This window comes from Heteronotia binoei, chromosome 3 (genome assembly GCF_032191835.1).
Source record: "Heteronotia binoei isolate CCM8104 ecotype False Entrance Well chromosome 3, APGP_CSIRO_Hbin_v1, whole genome shotgun sequence".
NCBI lineage: Eukaryota > Metazoa > Chordata > Lepidosauria > Squamata > Gekkonidae > Heteronotia > Heteronotia binoei.
Window position 1 is genome coordinate 102,563,689 of NC_083225.1, and position 19,075 is coordinate 102,582,763.

The 19,075-nt window shown below is 40.4% G+C and overlaps 1 protein-coding gene across 1 annotated transcript in view; it reads left to right on the plus strand.

Moving 5' to 3' along the window:
• The first annotated feature begins 298 nt into the window (after positions 1 to 298).
• Positions 299 to 19,075, plus strand: part of PAXBP1 (PAX3 and PAX7 binding protein 1) — a 34,311-nt gene continuing 15,534 nt past the window's right edge. The window contains exons 1-7 of the mRNA XM_060234321.1: positions 299 to 916; positions 4,779 to 4,907; positions 5,999 to 6,175; positions 7,326 to 7,547; positions 9,393 to 9,496; positions 11,502 to 11,722; positions 12,855 to 13,044. Of these exons, the coding sequence (XP_060090304.1) occupies positions 463 to 916; positions 4,779 to 4,907; positions 5,999 to 6,175; positions 7,326 to 7,547; positions 9,393 to 9,496; positions 11,502 to 11,722; positions 12,855 to 13,044 (1,497 nt within the window). The 5' untranslated portion in view covers positions 299 to 462. The remainder of the gene's footprint in view (positions 917 to 4,778; positions 4,908 to 5,998; positions 6,176 to 7,325; positions 7,548 to 9,392; positions 9,497 to 11,501; positions 11,723 to 12,854; positions 13,045 to 19,075) is intronic.

Consider the following 19,075-nt stretch of genomic DNA (forward strand, 5'->3'; position numbering starts at 1 on the left):
AAGAAAGCTAAAGAAAAAAGACAAGAAGCCAACCAACAATGACCGCCACGTTATAAAACTCCAAAACGACTGCAGGCGGGCACTGTGGCTTAAAAACCAGAAACCTCGATTCCAGATATTCAACCAACCACGTGATACACCTAGGGCTACTAAGTACTGTCTGAGCTGTCGCTGTTGTGTCGTCAATAGCAGCTTCGATGAGGCGCTCTACCCGTTCACGCGAACTCTGTGGTACTGCGAGCCGGCTGTTTCTCTCCGCGCCTATGACGGGAAACTGGGAGGGCCAAATTGGTGTTGGGCAGCAGATGGCGCTGTAGCTACTCCTGGATGACGATATTGCGGTGGCTGCGAAAGCAAGGGACAAGTGAGCTGCGGCGCGCTCTCTGGGGCTTGCTGCGGTAGTCGCGCGCTCTCTCTTCCTTGGGAGCCTCCAAGATCGGCGGCCGTTGGGCCGAGGCAGGAATGTTCCGCAAGGCGCGGCGCGTGAATGTGCGGAAGCGGAACGAGTCGGAGGAGGAGGACGAAGAGCGGGACGAGGAGTCACCCCAGTCACAGCTGCCGCCTCCAGGAGGAGATGGGCCTGCGGGTGAGGCCGCTCCGCCACTTCCGAAGCCGCCCCTTCTGCCGCTCCCGACCGGCTGCGTTCCTCTTGTCTCTCCCGCTGGTGGCGGTGGGGGGCCCGGCGGCTTCGCTTTAGGCGGTGCCGATGCAATTGGCCGGGGAAGCCCAGTCTTGTCGGCCCCGCCGCCTCCTCCCTCGCAACAGCCGGCGCCGCCACAGCAGCTCCCGCCTGGAAACAACGGCCTCCTGCCGGCGGGTTCGAAGGTTAAGGAGCGGAAGAACAAGAGCAAGGAAGCGGCGGGGCCTCCGCCACGCGGGAGCCTCAAGCTCCTCAGCTTCCAAGACGAAGAGGAGGGTAAGCGAGCAAGCATGGGCCGCTGTTGTGTCTCTCCTATTCCTGTCCGTTTCCCATCCCCTGTTGCGTCGCTGTTTCCCCTCCACATACCTGGTCGTCTCCGCTGGTTGGGGTGACGTTAGCCGAACTCATCGCTCGTGATGACGGCCTTCTCCGGTTACGCTGTACTCCAGTAAATGGCCAGTTGATTGAAACCAAGCAGTTTTGACGGTTTGGCCTGGGTAAGAGGTAAAGAAGTCCCCTGTGCAAGGCCCAGTCGTTTCCGACTCTGGTGTGACGTTGCTTTCACAGCGTTTTCACGGCAGACTTTTTACCGGGTGGTTTGCCATTGCCTTCCCCAGTCACCTACACTTCCCCCCTAGCAAGCTGGGTACTCATTTTACCGTCCTTTGGATGGAAGTCTTGAGTCAACCTGAGCCGGCTACCTGAAACCAGCTTCCGCGGGGATCGAACTCAGGTCGTGAGCAGAGTTCAGGCTGCAGTACTCAACTTTACCACTCTGCGCCACGGGGCTCTAAAAATGGACACCATGGGGTATTGCTGCCATTCCCAGATTACTGGGAGATTGCAAAGCAGTCGTTGCAGCTGTTTTTAAACCAGTGTTACTTGAAGACACAACGTTGTCTAGAGCTAGGATTTGCTATTTTGATTGTGGAAGAAGGAAATGGCTGTCAGGGAGTCTGTAGATGGGCACACTATGATGCATGCAGTGGGGACTATTTCTCTATCCCATTTCCCTGCTACACTAGTTGCTTGAGTCATCTGTAGAATGGTCTTGATTAGATTTATTTAGAAATGTCATTGATTTCGCTATTCAGAATTGCTACCATAGTTTTTCATGGTACACTTCTGCAACATTTAGAGTTGTCCCTCACAACCTTAAAATGTGAAGCATGTACAGAATGTACACACACTCTGTATTAGTTCAGATAGCATGTTCAAGTACAGTGTTTCTCATTAAAATGAAATGGAGATTGCTTCTTCCTCAAAATATGCTTCAGCAGTGACATTTGACACATGAACAGGAATGTATGTACTCCATTTGCAATTAAGTACATGTATCATGAAAGACTCCAGAAGACCCTGACTGGGTTGCCCAGGTAAGGCTGATTTTGTCAAATCTCAGAAGCTAAACAGGGTCAACTCTGGCAAGTATTTGGATGGGAGACCTCCTTGGAATACCAGAAGTCATGAGGATAGGGGCAAGCTTTATTCACTGAGTATTCTTTAGGCCCCAGTAGCGGTCAGTCCCCAGAAGTCACCATGATTTCCAGGTGCACACACACATGCAGACATGCACATATAAATACAAAAATACCAAAGAAAGAAAGATTGCAGAAGATATAAGCAGTGTCACTGAGAACTATTATTACCAGATTTTTCATAATGAGTGACTCCCTATGGGCAGAAAAAAACCTTGTGTGTGAAAGATACACATTTTAAAATATTACTGTATCCTTTAAAACATAGAGTTGGTCCAGTTGCTTTGTGATTGTTGCTTCCACATAATTTAAGGGGGGGGGAGGAACAGGTATCCTCTTTTAATTCTTTCTTGGGCTTTTTCATTGTTCAGTAAGGAAAGTTGTTGAAATTAGTTTGTGTCTTTCAATAATAAGTCGTAGCTCTGTTTGCAGCTGAAGGTAAAGATACTGTTTGTCTCTAGGCTGAGTTGATGGTGATATGGGAGATAATCTATTTACTTTCCTCCTCACAAATGTTATGAGAGCACAATGGAAATGTGCCATACCACAGCATGGCTGTCTTTTCTGTTTGAATTTGCTCTTTACCTTGTTCAGTTAGTGAAATATTCAGATGACCCTGTTTTGCTGCACAGTTTGTGTAGTTAATCTCTCTGCTGTAATGCAACTGATGCTAATCAATATAAGGCCTGTTCTAGCTCTGCAGTCTGCATTACTAACTTCTTGTGGCTGTCACAGAAGAGGTCCTGAAAGGAAATAAGAGCTTTTTGATTTTGTGTTTCTTTTTATGCTGGTTGAATGCTAAAGTAGTTAGTCTGAATGATACTGCTTGTTTGGTTGAGTCCAGAACTAGAGCAAATTAAACTAATCTTTTTGTTTTTGTTTTGAACCTTTTGGGTGAAACTATTATCTGCCATAAAATAGGGAAGCCAAAAATTAGCTAGTTGAGATTTTGGCAAAATCACTCTCATATTCCAAGCCCAAATTTCATTTGCCAGTACCTTTCCTTAGTGGGAAACTCCCAGGCCTACATTAGTCTGTATGTCCCAGGACCTAAATAAGCTGATACCTCTGATCCTGTGGAATGTGTGGAACAAATATATATGTGTGCCTTAGAACAAGCTGTACTTGTGAAATACAACTATGATATTCAAACTCCTGTCTTTAGAGTCAAGGGTAGATTTGGTCTGATATTGAGTCTGGTTCACCTTGGATGTAGGCAGGCCTTTTTTTCTGGAAAAAGAAGAACCGGAACTCTCAAGAGGGAAATGAAGGAGAAACACATGAGTGCCTCTCATGAACTTTTAAACATTTTTTGAGAATTTTGTTTCATTAAGAGGTTCTGGAACTCAGTTCTGCCATGTTCCCCAGAAAAAAAGCCCTGTAGGTATTCAGATTGTTTTACTGAGACTTTGTAAGAGCTGTGTCTGTAAAGACTGTATTTTGGAACAAATATCTGCAGAATGCATGTGTGGCACATCAGTTCTAAATATGTACAAATAAATGTCTTTTCACTTAAAATATATGGAAATTTGGATCTGCAACAGTCTTATTGCTTGTTTGTATTGGAAGGAAAACTTCCTTTCTGTTTCTCTCTCTATGTATATGTACCTCTCTCTCTGTCTCCCCCCCCCCAATCTATTGTTCTTCACAACTAGTATGCATTGACTTTGTAGACGTTGTCTGAGCCAGAGGGAAAACTTGTAAAAAGCAGACCATCTTCATCAAATCAAAGTTAACTCGGTTCTCATCTTGAGTCCTGAGTACAAACAGAAGAAGGGATGGGTTGACGCTATATTGTTCAGGAACTGAAGTTTATAATTTCACAGAAGCATCCTGACCTTGAATATTTTACTAAATATAATACTACCTTGACCTAAAGAATTGTTTGTACTATCAAAACAGTAATTTTGATACTTCAGTATTTAAGTTCAGAATTATATTTACTAAATTTAGATTATGTCCTGTTTTCAAAGTTCTTATTTTAGATTTTCTGTGGATAAAAGTTTTGAAAACAACCTTATTGACCAACAAGCCTTACTTAGCATTTATTAATTACAGTGGGTTTCAAGAAGTCCTGTAATTAACCAGAGAAATAGTGCTCCAAGATGCAATGCATCTTGCAACATTCTTGTAGATCTTTAATCATTTGCTGCAAAAGTTAAAAGTTTTTCCCCTCCTTTATTTTAAAAGGCTGTTTTCAAAGCTTTCAGCCCTGGCCCGTCTAGTGGAATGAGCTCCCCCTGGAGATCCGGGCCCTGCGGGATCTGCTCCAATTTTGCAGGGCTTGTAAAACAGAGCTCTTTCACCAGGCTTTTAGCTGAGGCAGTGGACGTCACTTGTTACTGGCCTCCCCCCTTCATTCCATCCCAGTGGTATAAGATCTGCTGGACCTGGACAATAAGTCATGTCTGTGACGCAGAACCTGCCATTTTAGTCTCTATTTTCACTCTGTAGTTTTGGATTTTATATATTTTAAATTGGTCTTTTATTGTTTTTATTGTTGATTTGTATGATGTAACCCACCCTGAGCCTGTCCTATGGGAAGAGTGGGCTAAAAATAAAGTAAATAATAATAAATAATAAATAAAGCCAGCAAAAGAAATTCCACTGTCTTTTGGGTCTGTATATAATTTTGGTTGTCTTTATTTTTCTTTTAAAAGAAACCGAAGAAGTCTTTAAAGTGAAGAAATCAAGTTACAGCAAAAAGATAGTAAAGCTGCTTAAAAGGGAATATAAAGAAGATCTTGAAAAATCTAAGATAAAAGTGGAATCTAATTCTTCAGCTGATGGTAATTTTATAAAATTGTAACCAAAATGTAATTTTTTAAAATAAAACTAACACATAGTTATTAGAAAATTGTTTGCCCCTTCCTGCATTTGTCTCTGTGTCCCTTTTCCCATTTCTCACCATCTCCATATTCTGTTCTTCTCTTTGTCCTGTTCTGCAGTGCAGACTCTGTCTCCTCTTGTATTCCCGGACACCTGGAGTGTTGAGAATGCAAGGAGAGAGAGAATCCTTCCATGGAGCATGGGCAAAAGCCAGGGGAGACTTTCCCACCATAAAAGTAGGCTCAGTGATTGATAGATTTTTTTGTGGTCCTCATGGTGTAGCCTTGTATTAAATAAGACTGCACAATTAATACTAGGTACTGAATGAAAGGAGATACCAGTTTCAGTTCTTAGGAGTATAATATTGCATTGGAGGAAGAAATCTGGGTTGAGGCGGCTATGGAGGAAAGAGCAGCAGAAATGAAAAGTGACAACCAATTAGCAGAGATAAGAGAGCAGAACCAAAAGTGGTGAGAAGAAAGAAAACAGGTGTGTGGAGGGTAGAAAAGCAGGGGGGGAGCATGGTCTTGCAGGGAAAGAGATTCTCCCCTAGAAGTCTTTGCATGCCCCTTCTTATTTTTTATTTATTTATTTAGAATTTATATCCCGCCCTTCCCACAAGTGGCTTCTTGCATTTTTATACTGACTGTGATTATCTCAGTGCATAGTTTCAAAACTGTAACAAGGAAGTGTAGTCTCAATATCAACTGTAAAAATTTCTAATGAGAGATTGCTAGGAATGATTTCCTCCAGGTTCCTTTAGAATCCTTATTATTTAGAAGCTTAAGCATTTTTTAGTTTAGAACACAAAGTAACTAATATACTTTGTGAAATTTTGAAAGGGGTTCAGTTCAGTAATATTTCAGTTATTTGAATGTCTCATATTAGTTCCTTTCTTGAAATTAAGCTGCCTTAAATTGTGTGTGAAAACAATCTGGATCTTCACATTAAAATCTATTTTAGTTGTTTGTAATGTGTGTTTTAGTTTAAAAACTCCTGTTAACTGTGACTTTTCCCCTAAAGACAGTTAAAATATAGACTTGTGTTACAGCTGAACAGTCTGTCGACAAAACAGGACAAACTAAAGATGCAGTTCAAGAAGATGGAGCTGCAAATAGTGAACAAGGAGAGGAGGAGATGGAAGTTGAAAGTGAGAAGGAAGAAGAAAAACCAAAAGCTGCAGGAGCTTTCTCAAGTGCTTTATCCTCTCTGAACGTTCTACGTCCAGGTTGGCATATTATAATAAAGGCAATATTGGTAACATTTGTCTGATTCCGTGTAACCGTATTTTCTTCAAATTCTAAGGCCAAAATAATCTCTGTCTTTCTCTTGAAGAATTTAAAATTTCTGATTTCTAGTCATTATATATTAAAGCCCAGCTATGTAGTTACTAATTTAATAATATATAGGAATCTTTAGTCCTGCAGTATCCTTATTATCCTTATTATCCCTGATGTAAGTAACACAAATTTGAGTAGACTTCGGAGGATGATGGAAAACAATAGGGCCTCATAGGGCCAGGACGATAAATGGGTAGTGTATGGTTTGGGTTGTTGGTGTGAGGGCTGAGGTTAGGCGGATGATGCTGTCTCCTCCTAGTTTTAGTAGAATTGCTGTGAGGACTATTGATCCGGCAGTGGGGGCTTCTACATGGGCTTTAGGGAGTCATAAGTGTAAGCCGTATAAGGGCATTTTGACTAAGAAGGATATTATGCATGCGAGACATATTAGATTTGTTGGGAGAAGAATAGTGTGGTGTAGAATGAGGAGGGGGATGAGTGCGTGGTTGTTGGTTGAGTGGATGTAGAGTAGGGCAATTTGTAGTGGGAGGGATCCTGTTAGAGTGTAAAAGATAAAGTATGTTCCGGCATTTAGGCGTTCAGTTTGGGCCCCTCATCGAGTAATTAAAATTAGAGTTGGAACAAGAGTTGCTTCGAAGGGCGTATAAAATATAATAAGGTCTGTTGTAGTAAATGTGAATAATAGCGTGGTTTGTAATATGGCGCATGTTGTAAGGAACATTCGTTTTCGACTATTTGGTTCGGGAGCTGGTTCGGGACCTTTGTCCATGGGGTCACAAAGAGTCAGATTCGACTGTGCGACTGAACAACAAAAATCCTTATTATAACAGCTACCAGTAAGGCATTAGTAAGCTTGATGATGTGGAAAAGTCAAATATGGTAGCTGTGACACTGTTAAAAATGATTTGCCTTAAGAATAGTTATATGAGTGCTACTAAAAGTGTGTGGTAGCTGCATTCACTGATTTTATCATAAATGTTTAGTAATTGATATGCAGTAATTATTACAACTACTACTATAATATGTGGGCTGGATCTCAGTGACAGCATTTAAAAAATGCATGACCTTTCTTTCCAGGAGAAATCCCAGATGCTGCTTTTATTCACGCTGCTAGGAAAAAGCGCCAAATGGCTCGTGAGCTTGGGGACTTCATACCCCTTGACAATGATCCTGGGAAGGGGCGCCTTGTTAGAGAAGATGAAAATGATGCCAGTGATGATGAAGACGATGATGAGAAAAGAAGGATAGTCTTTTCAGTGAAAGAGAAATCTCAGAGGCAAAAGATCGCAGAGGAAATAGGTAATTTATTTATTTATATTTTGACTTATATCCCGCCCTTCCCACCGAAGTGGCTCAGGGCGGCTTACAACATAGTAAACTTACATAAATTTAGCTTAAAAACATTTACATAATAAGGATTAAAACAATAAATTAATAAGACATAAAAACATAAAAACCAGCGGTCTATTAAATGCATTCTAGTTCCATCCAAAAAATTTCTCAGTATTAGTTAGTTGTTGTAGGCCTGCCGGAAGAGGGCTGTCTTACAGGCCCTGCGGAACTGCCCTAGGTCCCGCAGAGCCCTCACCTCTTCCGGCAGCTGGTTCCACCAGTAAGGCGCCGTTACCGAGAAGGCCCGATCCCTGGTGGATTTCAGGCGGGCCTCCTTTGGCCCGGGGATTACTAACAGGTTTTGTGAACCCAATCGTAGTACTCTCTGGGGAACGTGTGGGGAGAGACGGTAATGTATCAAGATCAGTGGAAAAGTTGCAATAAGTTTCAAATGTCATGCTGTGGTTATTAAAAGATTTCTTATTGATATAGGAAAAATAAGTTCTACTGAATGTAGGAGTTTCAAAAACACTTCTTGATAATAGCATAAGCAATAACTGTTCAGGGGAAAAAATCTCTTTTGCTCAGGTATCGAACTCATTTTTTATGAGGGCCGGATCTGAGATAAGTTAGACTTTGTTGGGCCAGGCCATATGTGTGCCTATTTAAGATTAGATAGCAGAGATATAAACTTTATAAAGGACATTGACAAACACAATTAAAGATTTAAAAAAAAACAAAAAACCTTAAAACATTAGCACTTATTGGTCTTAAAGGTGGTTTCTTTGTATTTCTCCCATGAGATCCAGGGAACTGGGCAAAGGAAGTTCTGACACTTTCCTGCCTTCCCCAGGGGACCAGGAGGGGGAGGAGCCTCAGCCAATAGAAGGAAGAGAGGCTTGGCTTAGTAGCTCTGCTGCGTGATTGTGATAACCTCGCAAAGCAAACTCTTCCTCTCCCCCCTCCTCCCCAAGGGAGAAGCCTCAGCCAATGGAGAAAATAGAGGTTTTGCTCTGTCGCTCCTTGCCCATTTCAGAAGGAAGCAAGAGAGAGGGAGAAGGAAGCAGATGACAGCCAGTTGCTCAGGGGCCTGATAGGAGTCCTCTGGCCTCTGGGCCAGATGTTTGACACCCCTGCTTTAGCTTGTTGAATCTCCTGTTGGATACATTAATAGGGATGGGCACGAACCAGGGAAATGAAGGTTCTTCTTGGTTTGTGAGGTCACACAAATCACAAACCTTTCCATTTGGATTCAGTTTGGGGCATTTCCCCAAGGCTAGCAGAATGGAAGGGGGAGGGACATCTTGCAAAAGTCATTTAAAGGAAACGTTCCCTTTAAATGGCTTTTACAACCCAGCACCAAAGCGCTGCTTGGACTTCACTTGGGTGCAGCTTGCAAAAGCCATTTAAAGGGAACAATGAACCAGTAATTTTCATCATGAAATTAGGTTCATGATGAGGATTGTGCCCATCCCTATACATTCGTGATCCAGGTCCAGGCCCTTACATTGACAGTGTCAACACAGCTCAGCTTCAATATCCCTCACCATATGAGCAAAGTCATGTGTAACTCTTCACAAGTTGAAATTTCTTTCTGGAAATGCATGAGGAGAGCCACATATTAGTCTTTAGATTATTGTTGTTTTTTAAATTTTTAACCTGTTTTTGTATTACTGTATTTAATAGAATGATACAGTTTCTTTGTTGAATGTTGTGAACCACCTTGAGCTGTAGTTGGGAGAGAGCGGTATAGAGATTGAATTAAATAAATAGTGTGTTTTTTATTCCTTTTCATTTGGCTTTTGCAAACAGGTATTGAGGGGAGTGATGATGAAGCGCTAGTTGCTGGGGAACAGGATGAAGAACTCAGTCGGTGGGAGCAAGAACAGATACGTAAAGGCATTAATATACCTCAGGCATGTATTGAAATTACTTTAAAATTGGAGTCATTCCTCTAACTGCTGTTATGCTTCCAGTGTTTAAGGGAAAGTGTGACAGGAATTGGCAGCTGAACATTTGTGATGGATTGGACTTGATGCTTTGGCATAAAAATTTCTACCTACCCACTTCACACTCCCAGGATCTTCTAGCAGTTGACTACATTATTGAAAATATCATTGTACAATTTTGGGGTCTTTGAGGAATGTCATGGCGAAAAAGAAATTTGACTGGGAAATTTTCTCCTCTGGGGGAAATACACTAACCTGCTCATATCTTTTACAGAACCTCAGTCTTTACTGCGTGTGCCCATTTCTGCTGCTTTTTGTTATGGGTAGTCAATCATGAAGTTTGCTATTAGAAAGAAAGAGAAATGGATGAGAGTTGTATGATTTGAAATCTTACATGTACACATGGGGTTAAGCAGACCAATTTCCCAATCTCTGCATTAAAGATTCTCTGCGTCTCATTTGCTCTTAACATTCCGTATCTGGCCATTGGCCATTTTTAAAGATATTAATTTGGTTAGCTTACAAAGTAATAATTTTTCTCTATGCCAAGGGAAACTCCTAAGTATATAGAAATATACATTATCTTGGTAGCTGCTTTGCTATTGAATATAGCATAATATAATGGAATAATTATTATGTTAAGGCCTCATAAACCAAAATTGACATAAATGTGTCAATATATACTGAATTATAACTTTCCATGATAGCTGCTATTTTTAAAATGTCAAGTGGCAAAATGGTGAGAAGGCAATCGGGGGTGTATGGTTTTAATGATCCCTGAAAGAGGGACTGTTAACTTGTTTTTGAAATCTTGTATAATCAAGTTTTATTTATTTAAATCATTTTTATACTACCTTTGCACCTGATCAGTGTCCAGAAGGCAACAAACATAAAACATATTAAACATTTAAATACACAGATACATAAACAATACCATACATCTCTTGATTACCTACTCCCCATTCTGTCATGACTTTTTTTTTTTTTTAAGTAACTGGTATGGGGGGGGGGTATGCTAGATAAAACAAAAACCTAACAGTATATGGGACTATTCATTGGAGAAAGAATTTTACCTGTGGCATAAATTTTGGTACTATATTAAGATGTCATTGTTGGATTTATTGACACAAGAGTATTCGAGTTTGTGACAGCATCTGTACTCATTGTGGGCTAGTTGACACAGAGATGATATATATTGTCAATCTGGATGATGCTTGATAATTAGATGTTATAGGTTTTTCTGAGACTAGTAGTTAATGTTATATAGATTTAAAAAAAAATAGTGTGAGAAATCAATGTTATATAGATTTTTTTTAAAAAAAAAAAAAATTAGTGTGAGGAATCCAGCCCCAGGACCAAAGTCATTTGTCAGGAGGTTATTATAAAGTTCCTCTACTGGCCATTTTCAGAGGAAAATTGGATTTAGGAGGAAGATGGTAGTTGACAAAGCGTGCCTATACACAAAAGCTTATACTGTGAATAAAACTTTGTTGGTCTTAAAGGTGCCACTGGACTCAAACTTTGTTCTGTGGTATCTAGTAGTTACTATTCATTCATCACTCACTGCCACATCTTCAGAGTGGCATGCCAGTAATTATGACTAGAATGATTAGAATATGATTCCTTTCAGTAAAGAAAGACTTTTCTCCCTTGAAGGAAGGTTTAGCACATGAGTCACAGGTTCCAACCCCAGGGGTGTACATATAACTGGGAAGAAAAAACAGATTCTGTATACAAATCTGTTTTTGCTTATATATTTTCCAGTTTCGTTGCAGGCTGAGGAAAAATGCATTGAATTGCTTCCTTTCTTGACATGTGTTTACATGTACAGGAGGGAAGTGCTTGCCTTCATAGGACTTTATAGGTAACTAAAAATACAAGCCTGAATTAGCTTTGTGACAGATTGTTTTAGTTTATAATAGTGTATGTGTGTTTCATACCTGTTAAATATGTGTATGTTTTGTTCCTGTAGGTTCAAGCAAGTCAGCCTACTGAAGTGAACAATCTGTATTACCACAATACCTACCAGGCAATGCCTTATGGTTCCTCTTATGGCATTCCTTACACATATGCTGCTTATGGATCTTTGGAGACAAAGTCTCAAAAAACAGATAACACAATTCCTTTCAAAACTCCCAGTAATGAGATGGCGCCTGTTTCTATTGATTTGGTAAAGAAACAGCTTAAAGACAGGTAGGACAGACCAACTTTTTAAAACTTAAGATCTGTCCCCTAGGTTTCTGTTCCCAGGCATCTTTAGTCTGGAGGGCAGATGCAGAATTCATCGATGGATGGAAACTGACTGGATCCTCTTTATTAAAAAAAGAAGATAACAAGCTATGTTCAGAAAGACTACTTGGATTATTTCTCTGGAAGTGAAGCTTAAATGTGACCATTTGATCTTGTTGAAGATTGATGCATCTTCCGGACACTGAAAAGTAATTTTATAGCCAAGGAACTGAAAGGACAGTGAAGTTTAGCTTACCACACGGTATTTTTATGAAAATTATAAATTGGTATTTTCTGAATGTAAACATTTTAGGCTTGAGGTTTAAAGTCATGTTTTAAAAGTTTAGTATCTTTATTGGATGTCCAAAGTGGAGTATTAACTGAGCACGTGTTTGTGCATTTTCATATAAATAGTAGCTTGTTTTCCCCTTTTTACACTTGTATCTTTTTGTAAGGGGAAGTCCAATTAGTAGAAACCATTTAGGGTTAACAAACTCTTAACGAGCACCAAGAAATTGCCCTCTCAGAAGTCACTGTGCTTTCCCTGGAGATCAGTGGCAGTTAAGAATGCACAGTATCGTATCAAGCTATTACCCTAACTAATGACACATAAGATACAGAGGAAATGAATGGTACCTGGTATCCACAGCAGGCCACCTAAATGAAAATGTGCCGTATGTGGTTATTGGGCAATTTAAGAAACGAAGCAGCATCCCCTTGTGTATGTGCATCACAAGGGGATGCTGTTTCATTTCTTAAATTTCCCACTAACCACATATAGCACATTTTTGGTTATTATGGGCATGGGATGTGAGCGAAAACAGCGACAGTCTGAGGGTAGAGGGTGCTTTTAGCTGTAGAAAAAAAGATGTATTGAACTTTTGTATTTTGTCTTAGAGGAAATTCACCATGTGCAAGGGTGTTGGACAGCATAGCTTTTGGGACAGGCTAGCTACCTTTTGACGTAGTGAATACGGCTTCAAAATGTTACTATTACATCTGGTATTTATATTGTTTTGCTGTTTTAAAAGTTCAATGAAGGAGAAATAATGTAATAGGTTTTTGGATGTAAGTGTATATGTCCATTGACCTTTAGGTTGGACTCAATGAAAGAATTTCAGAAAGCAAATCAACAACAGCATGAGAAGCATCAGCAAAGCCGAGATGACTCTATCAAGACAATTGAAAGATTAGAAGGGTCTTCTGGGGGTATTGCTGAACGGTATAAATTTCTGCAAGAAATGCGAGGGTATGTCCAAGACTTGCTTGAGTGTTTCAATGAAAAGGTAAGAATGTAAATTCTATTCATCCTTTTCAGTAATGAAGTTTAGTCTGTGCTCATGTTCTCTTATCCATGCCAATGAAACACTCAGCACCTGTTTGAAGGTTTGGTTTTAAAAGATTCCCTGTCCCAGAGCGGAATATAGAAGAATGTTAAGGTTGTGATGCTGGCTTTCTAATTCTTAGTAACTTTTCTGTCCCTGAAAACCATTGTGGTGCACAGTGACAACTGTTTTTGCTGTTGTTTAATTTGAATTTTCCAGTGGAAGGTGTTGAGAGGAAAAGAGAATACGCACAACACTGACTCCACATCTATTAATGATTTTAAAAAAAAAACCTTAGAAAAGCAGCAATTAGAATTTATTTAAAAGAATTTTTAAATCCCTGCCTCTGTCATGGTGTGCTTGGATCCCAGTTTGTTTCAATGGCAGGATTATGGACCACTATAAAAAAAGTTCATTGGTAAACAGCAATCAGCTTTTGGATGAGTCTCCTGTTCTAGAATATTGCACTTCTGATGCACTGCTGTGCTGCATTTCAGGCAGTTCTGTCCTTTCCCTACACAGTTTATTTGTTTTTGGTAGTTTAAAAGATATGTAGGGATGTGAATGAACATATTGTGAATCTAAATACACAATGTATTTGCTCCTTGTGAGGGTTCCTGTGAAATGCTGGTGCTGTTGGGTGTCATGAGAGTCTTATCGATAAAATACCTTGGGGGACACAGGTGTTATAGTGAAAATTGAGTGAAACTTTTGTCTATTTGCCATTCTGCCAGTGGAGTTTCTGCTGGACAAGGAACTCCACTGAAGAAAAAAAAAGATGGAAGTGATTTTGCCCAGTTCTCCTTTCTCAAGTCGCCCATGACACTCTTGTCCATGAGGCTTCCCAGCTCTCAGCATCAGGTTTTGAGAGGTCTCAAGTCTACTAGGAAGAGGAAGTACAAAGCTGGGTTATAGGATCCAATCCATTACTTAGTGTATTTTTCTAAAAAAAACCCCAATAAAACTGAATTAGAATTCTGTTGAATTCATATGAACAAAATTGATCTGGAGAAAATATGGTTGGATATTTCTTAAATTATGCTATATAACTATCTTTTTCTCTCAACAAACAGTTTAGAAGCTCAATAATCTGGAGAAAGAATCCCAGAAAAATATCTAAATTAAGCTTAGAAAATTCTCTGCACTTGGATATGCAAGTCAGGTGTAGATGAAATGAAAAAATATGATATGCACTGGAGTACAACTGAAAGGCAATGGCATTTAGTCAGGGTTCCATAATACTTCAAGCGAAGTGAAATTAATGAAATTTTGGCTTGTTTAAACCCAGTGTGTTGGCAGCATAACTGTCACCCAATCATCGTTGGATAGTGAGATGTGTTCCATGGGCACATGGGACATATTCCATGCCCCTTCCCTCTTGCACTTGGCATGTCCCCAACTCCCTTTTTCCATTTCAGAGCTTCCTACAGTTAGAGTAATCCTAAGAATGTATGCTCAGAAGTGAATCCCCCTGTGTGCAGTGGGGCTTAATCTTCGTAAGTATGTTTAAGATTGTAGCCTCTGTTTAGGTAACTGGGGAAAACTCAGAAAAATCTGAGAGAGAGGTTTTTTTCTAAGAACTTCCTCAGTTTTTCTGGTGGAAAAACTGGGGAGTTCAGTGTTTTTATAATATACCTTTTAGCTTAATATCGAGTTCTACCTGTTGTTTTTTCTCTTTACTACATAATTTGTTTTCTGCTTTTATTTTTTCCAACCTCTCATATGGCAAAAATTTAACAGCACTTGTGCTGTGATAGCATAGAATGCAGCTGTTTGCAACAAGTATTCGGTATGCCAAATAGTACAGTTTTATATGCTGAGTTATAAATTATGTGTTTTATGTTAACCAGTCAAGTTTAAGTTTGATAGGAAATTACTTTTCCCAAAATTTACACACACACGCACACCCTTCATAGCTTAAGAATTTATGGAAAATTTACATATCTACTACTGTTACATAACCAGCAGCATTTTCAGTAACCATAGATAGCACAAAGTTAGCTTGCAAAATAATTCTAATTACAAACTGGTTTGCTGCTATGGTTAGTGAAAAATTGATTGATTGGAGATCGCACAGTGAGGAAGAAAATCCCTCACAATTTTTCTGATTAGGTGATCTATCAGAACAAGGTTAGCATTGAGCAGTGGTGATGATGTTTGCATTGTCTTAACATGAAGGATGGCTCTATGTGTGATAGTACTGCAGACATACTTTCTGAGTGCAACTGTCAACTGAGTAGAATTATGAACTCATTAAAGAATCATTAATCGATATCTGCCCAATAACTGCATTGTAACATATGCATTAATTGATTAAACAAGTATAAAACATTAATATAAAATTCTCTCTTTTTTAGTAACCTGTAGCTAAACCACCCCGTAAAAAGTCTGTCATGAAAATGTTGTGAAAGCAACGTCACCCCATAGTCAAAAACAACTGGTGCTTGCACAGGGGACTACCTTTACCTACCTTTAGCTAAATATACACACTCTGCTCCTGTTTAGAAGTTATATTTCTAATTTAATTCCCAGTTTCAAGAAACAGTAAAATAAAATGAAACAAAATATGCAGATGTGGCCCTGCCCTGGATAGCCCAGGCAAGCCCGATCTTGTCAGATCTCGGAAGCTGTGCAGGGTCAACTCCAGCAAGTATCTGGTAGGAGACCTCCTTGAAATACCAGCAGTTGGGAAGACAGGTGCAGGCTTTATTCAGCTACCTCTCTTAATATCCTCCAGGGCCCCAAAAGGGATCAGTCACTATAGGTAGTCATGACTTCCAGGTGCAGACACACACACATTAAAAAATGCAGATGTGTCCTTAATTTGCAGCCCTATAGGTCAAGCAGGACGGACAGGTTTTAATAAGTAAAGGTAAATATTAAACTGGCAATTAAATCTTTCTTGAACAAGAAATGTTTTAAAAAATAAACATTTTTTCTAACATGTTCTGTGCTACTTAAGCAGTATCCAGTGTAAAATACAATATAATTAAAATGTGTTTAAACATATAAATCGTTAGATAAATAATATACAGCTGTACGAACATCTTAAAAGACAACAGAAGACAAAATTCCAGATCTAATTTATACTTTAAAATTAAACAAAATTTTTGAAGTCCATTCTATAATAAAAAGATAAGAATACCAACAAAATTAGTTGCCACATCTGTTTATGGAAGATAGGGAAGTCAAGCCCAAGAATATAGGACTGTATGTAAGCATAACTTAATAATTAACTGAACTTTGAACAAAATACCAGCAGGCCTTGGTCAGGATATTCTGTGTCCCTTCTATGGCAAAAGAGTTCTGTTAATGAAACAAAAGTTTAAGCATGATCTGCGTCATGGTGACTTTAGACTCAGCAAAATCTTTGGAATTTTTTGCAAGAAATGTGGGGACGCAATGACCATGCTTTTTTTTTTGAGGGGAGGGAGGACATGTAGTTACAGCCAGGGTGTACAGACACTTTGAAAATGTGTTTGCCTGTTAACAGTGTTCTAGCACAGTGGTATTGAAGAGTTTGTGTGGAATGTATGTAGTAGATATATTAGCCTTGTCTCATAAGGTGCCACTGCTTGTGAAGCTACAGCAGGGGATATTCTTTTCCCGTATTTGTTGGTTTTCAGCCCTTCCCTTTTGAGTTAGCAAAAGTTCAGTTTGAGTGTCTGACAATGAAAATAAATACATTATTAGATTACTAGTAATGCCCATTGTGGGGAGAAATGCAATGGATGCTAGAAATTTGCTGTGGGTGTCATGGGGTTGGGGGGGGGAGAAGGGAAAGATAGAGGGAGGCAAGGTATGTCAAAAAGGCAGCTGTTGAGAAGGGAAATGAAGAAAGTGGGGAAATGTGGGGTAGGTTATTAGAGAAGGGTAGATCGAGAAAGAAGGGATGGGGGCAAAAGAAATGGGGTAGATTGCTTTCCATCTGTTGCCCCCCTCTGCAGCCTCTAACTAGGAAAAGTACAGTTTTTCTTCACAGTGGGGGCCAAAGCAGCGTGCATCATTCTCCTCTCCCCCTTTTGATCTGCACAACAAGGCAGGTTAGGCTAAAAATGTGTGATTGGTCTGAAATCACCCAATCAGCTTCCACAGCAAGAAGCTGGGTCTGGCAGATCCTGTGCCAATTGCCACGTCACACTGGCTGTCATGGGGTAACCTCAGCAGGGTATAATGACTCAGATTAACATTTTCTCCAAGAGATTGGCAACAGTGGTTTTCCTTGAGGAAATGACTGGTTTGGAGGATGGAGACTATGGCATTGTACCTGTTTTGAGTTCACATTCCTCCTCAAACCCTACCTTCTCCAGGCTCCACCACTGAAATCTCCAAGAATTTCCCAACCTGGAATTCGCAACCATCTCTCCTTCCCAGCCAACCATCAACCTACCTTTATCTGCCCCCATGACTTCAGCTTTCCATCTCCTCCCCCCCTTCCTGCAGCTTCCACCTAGGAAAAGGACAGTCTTTTTCCACAGTGGAGACCAAAGCAGTTTACATAATTTTCTTCCTCTTTGATCTGCATAACAACCCTGTGAGGTAGATTAGGCTGAAAGTATCCTAAGTTACCCAGTCAGCTTCCACAGTAGGAACCTGGGACTGGCAGACCCTGCTCTGAAGCGCAGACGGTCACATCATAGTGGTTGTCATAGGGTGGCTGCCACTAAACAGGAGTAAGCAACCAGACATAGTTAAGTAATGCCTGTCAATGGCATGAAGTTACCCAGAGGCTGCTGCCAGGCCTAGGGTAGGAAACGTCCAGGTGGAAGCTGAAAATCTCCTGGCATCACAAGTGTACTCTAGACAGTAGATCTCTCTCCCCACCCTCGAAAAAAATAACTGCTTTGGAGGGTGGGTCTCCAGCTGGGACCTTTCCCCTCCCCAAAGCTTCCATAGACCCCTCCACAAAATCTCCAGGAATTTTTCAATCTGGAGCTGGCAGGCATAGTCAGGAGTGACCCTGATGAGTTCTCCCTCTAAGGCCTAGATAGGCCTTGAAAGGTTCTTCTCTCCCTGCCTTTTACTGACAGAACCAAGTTGGTTGGCTAGCTACAGGCACTGAGGGCAAAGCTAAGGCAGCTGCCTTTGCTTTCCCCAGTAGCCCTGTCTCAAACACAAGACACCATATTCTCTCTCTGTCACTTTCTCTTTCCCTCTCTCTCTCTCTCTCTAGAATAAAACATCGCTGTTCAGCTGGGAAGGGATGCCATTTTTTTTGTCTCTGTCTCTCTGGCTGTTTGGTTCTTCAGAGAAGGAGGGGGAGGAGCCCTCAGCCAGTTGAGGGAAGGCTTTCTATGGCTGCTTCCCTCCTCCTTCTTTCAACCAATCGAGGAAATACTTTCTTTATTTCCTCTGCAAAGCAGTGCCAGTAGAGGGAAGGCTTTCTGTGGCAGTTTCCCTCCTCCTCCTTCCATTAGCCAATCAAAGGAAGGCTTTCTTTCTTTCCTCTGTGAAGCAGTGCCTCAGTCCCCAACAAATGGAATGCAACAGATCTTGAGTTGTGGTTGATGGGCCAATGGTTGATGCACAGCCAATGGGAGACCTGCACCCCTCAGTCAATGGGAGACCTGCATTTGGCCACCCCCACAGGGCTTTTATTATAGAGAGTACTATTTTGAAAATATGATTTCTGTTTTGCTCAGGAAAGAACAAGTGTGTATGCATGTCTGTGGGTGGTTGAAAAAAGGATGTACTGAGTATCAGAGGTCTGAACATTATTATAGAATATATAAGGAGGAATAATGAAGGTACATATATAATTCAAAAACTGCACAAATAATTTATTGTAATTCCAAAGGGAGTATTTTATACAATTAGGGAGTATTTTTTACAACATTAACAATGGCAGTTATATTGAATGCAACTACATTGACATATCCCAAAAAGTTGGCAGTGGGAAAATATTGCAAATAGACATATGTTATAAGAAACTCTTGAGCTATATGCAGTAAAGACAGGATGCTAGCTACATTCCTGTTTCGATGTATGAATC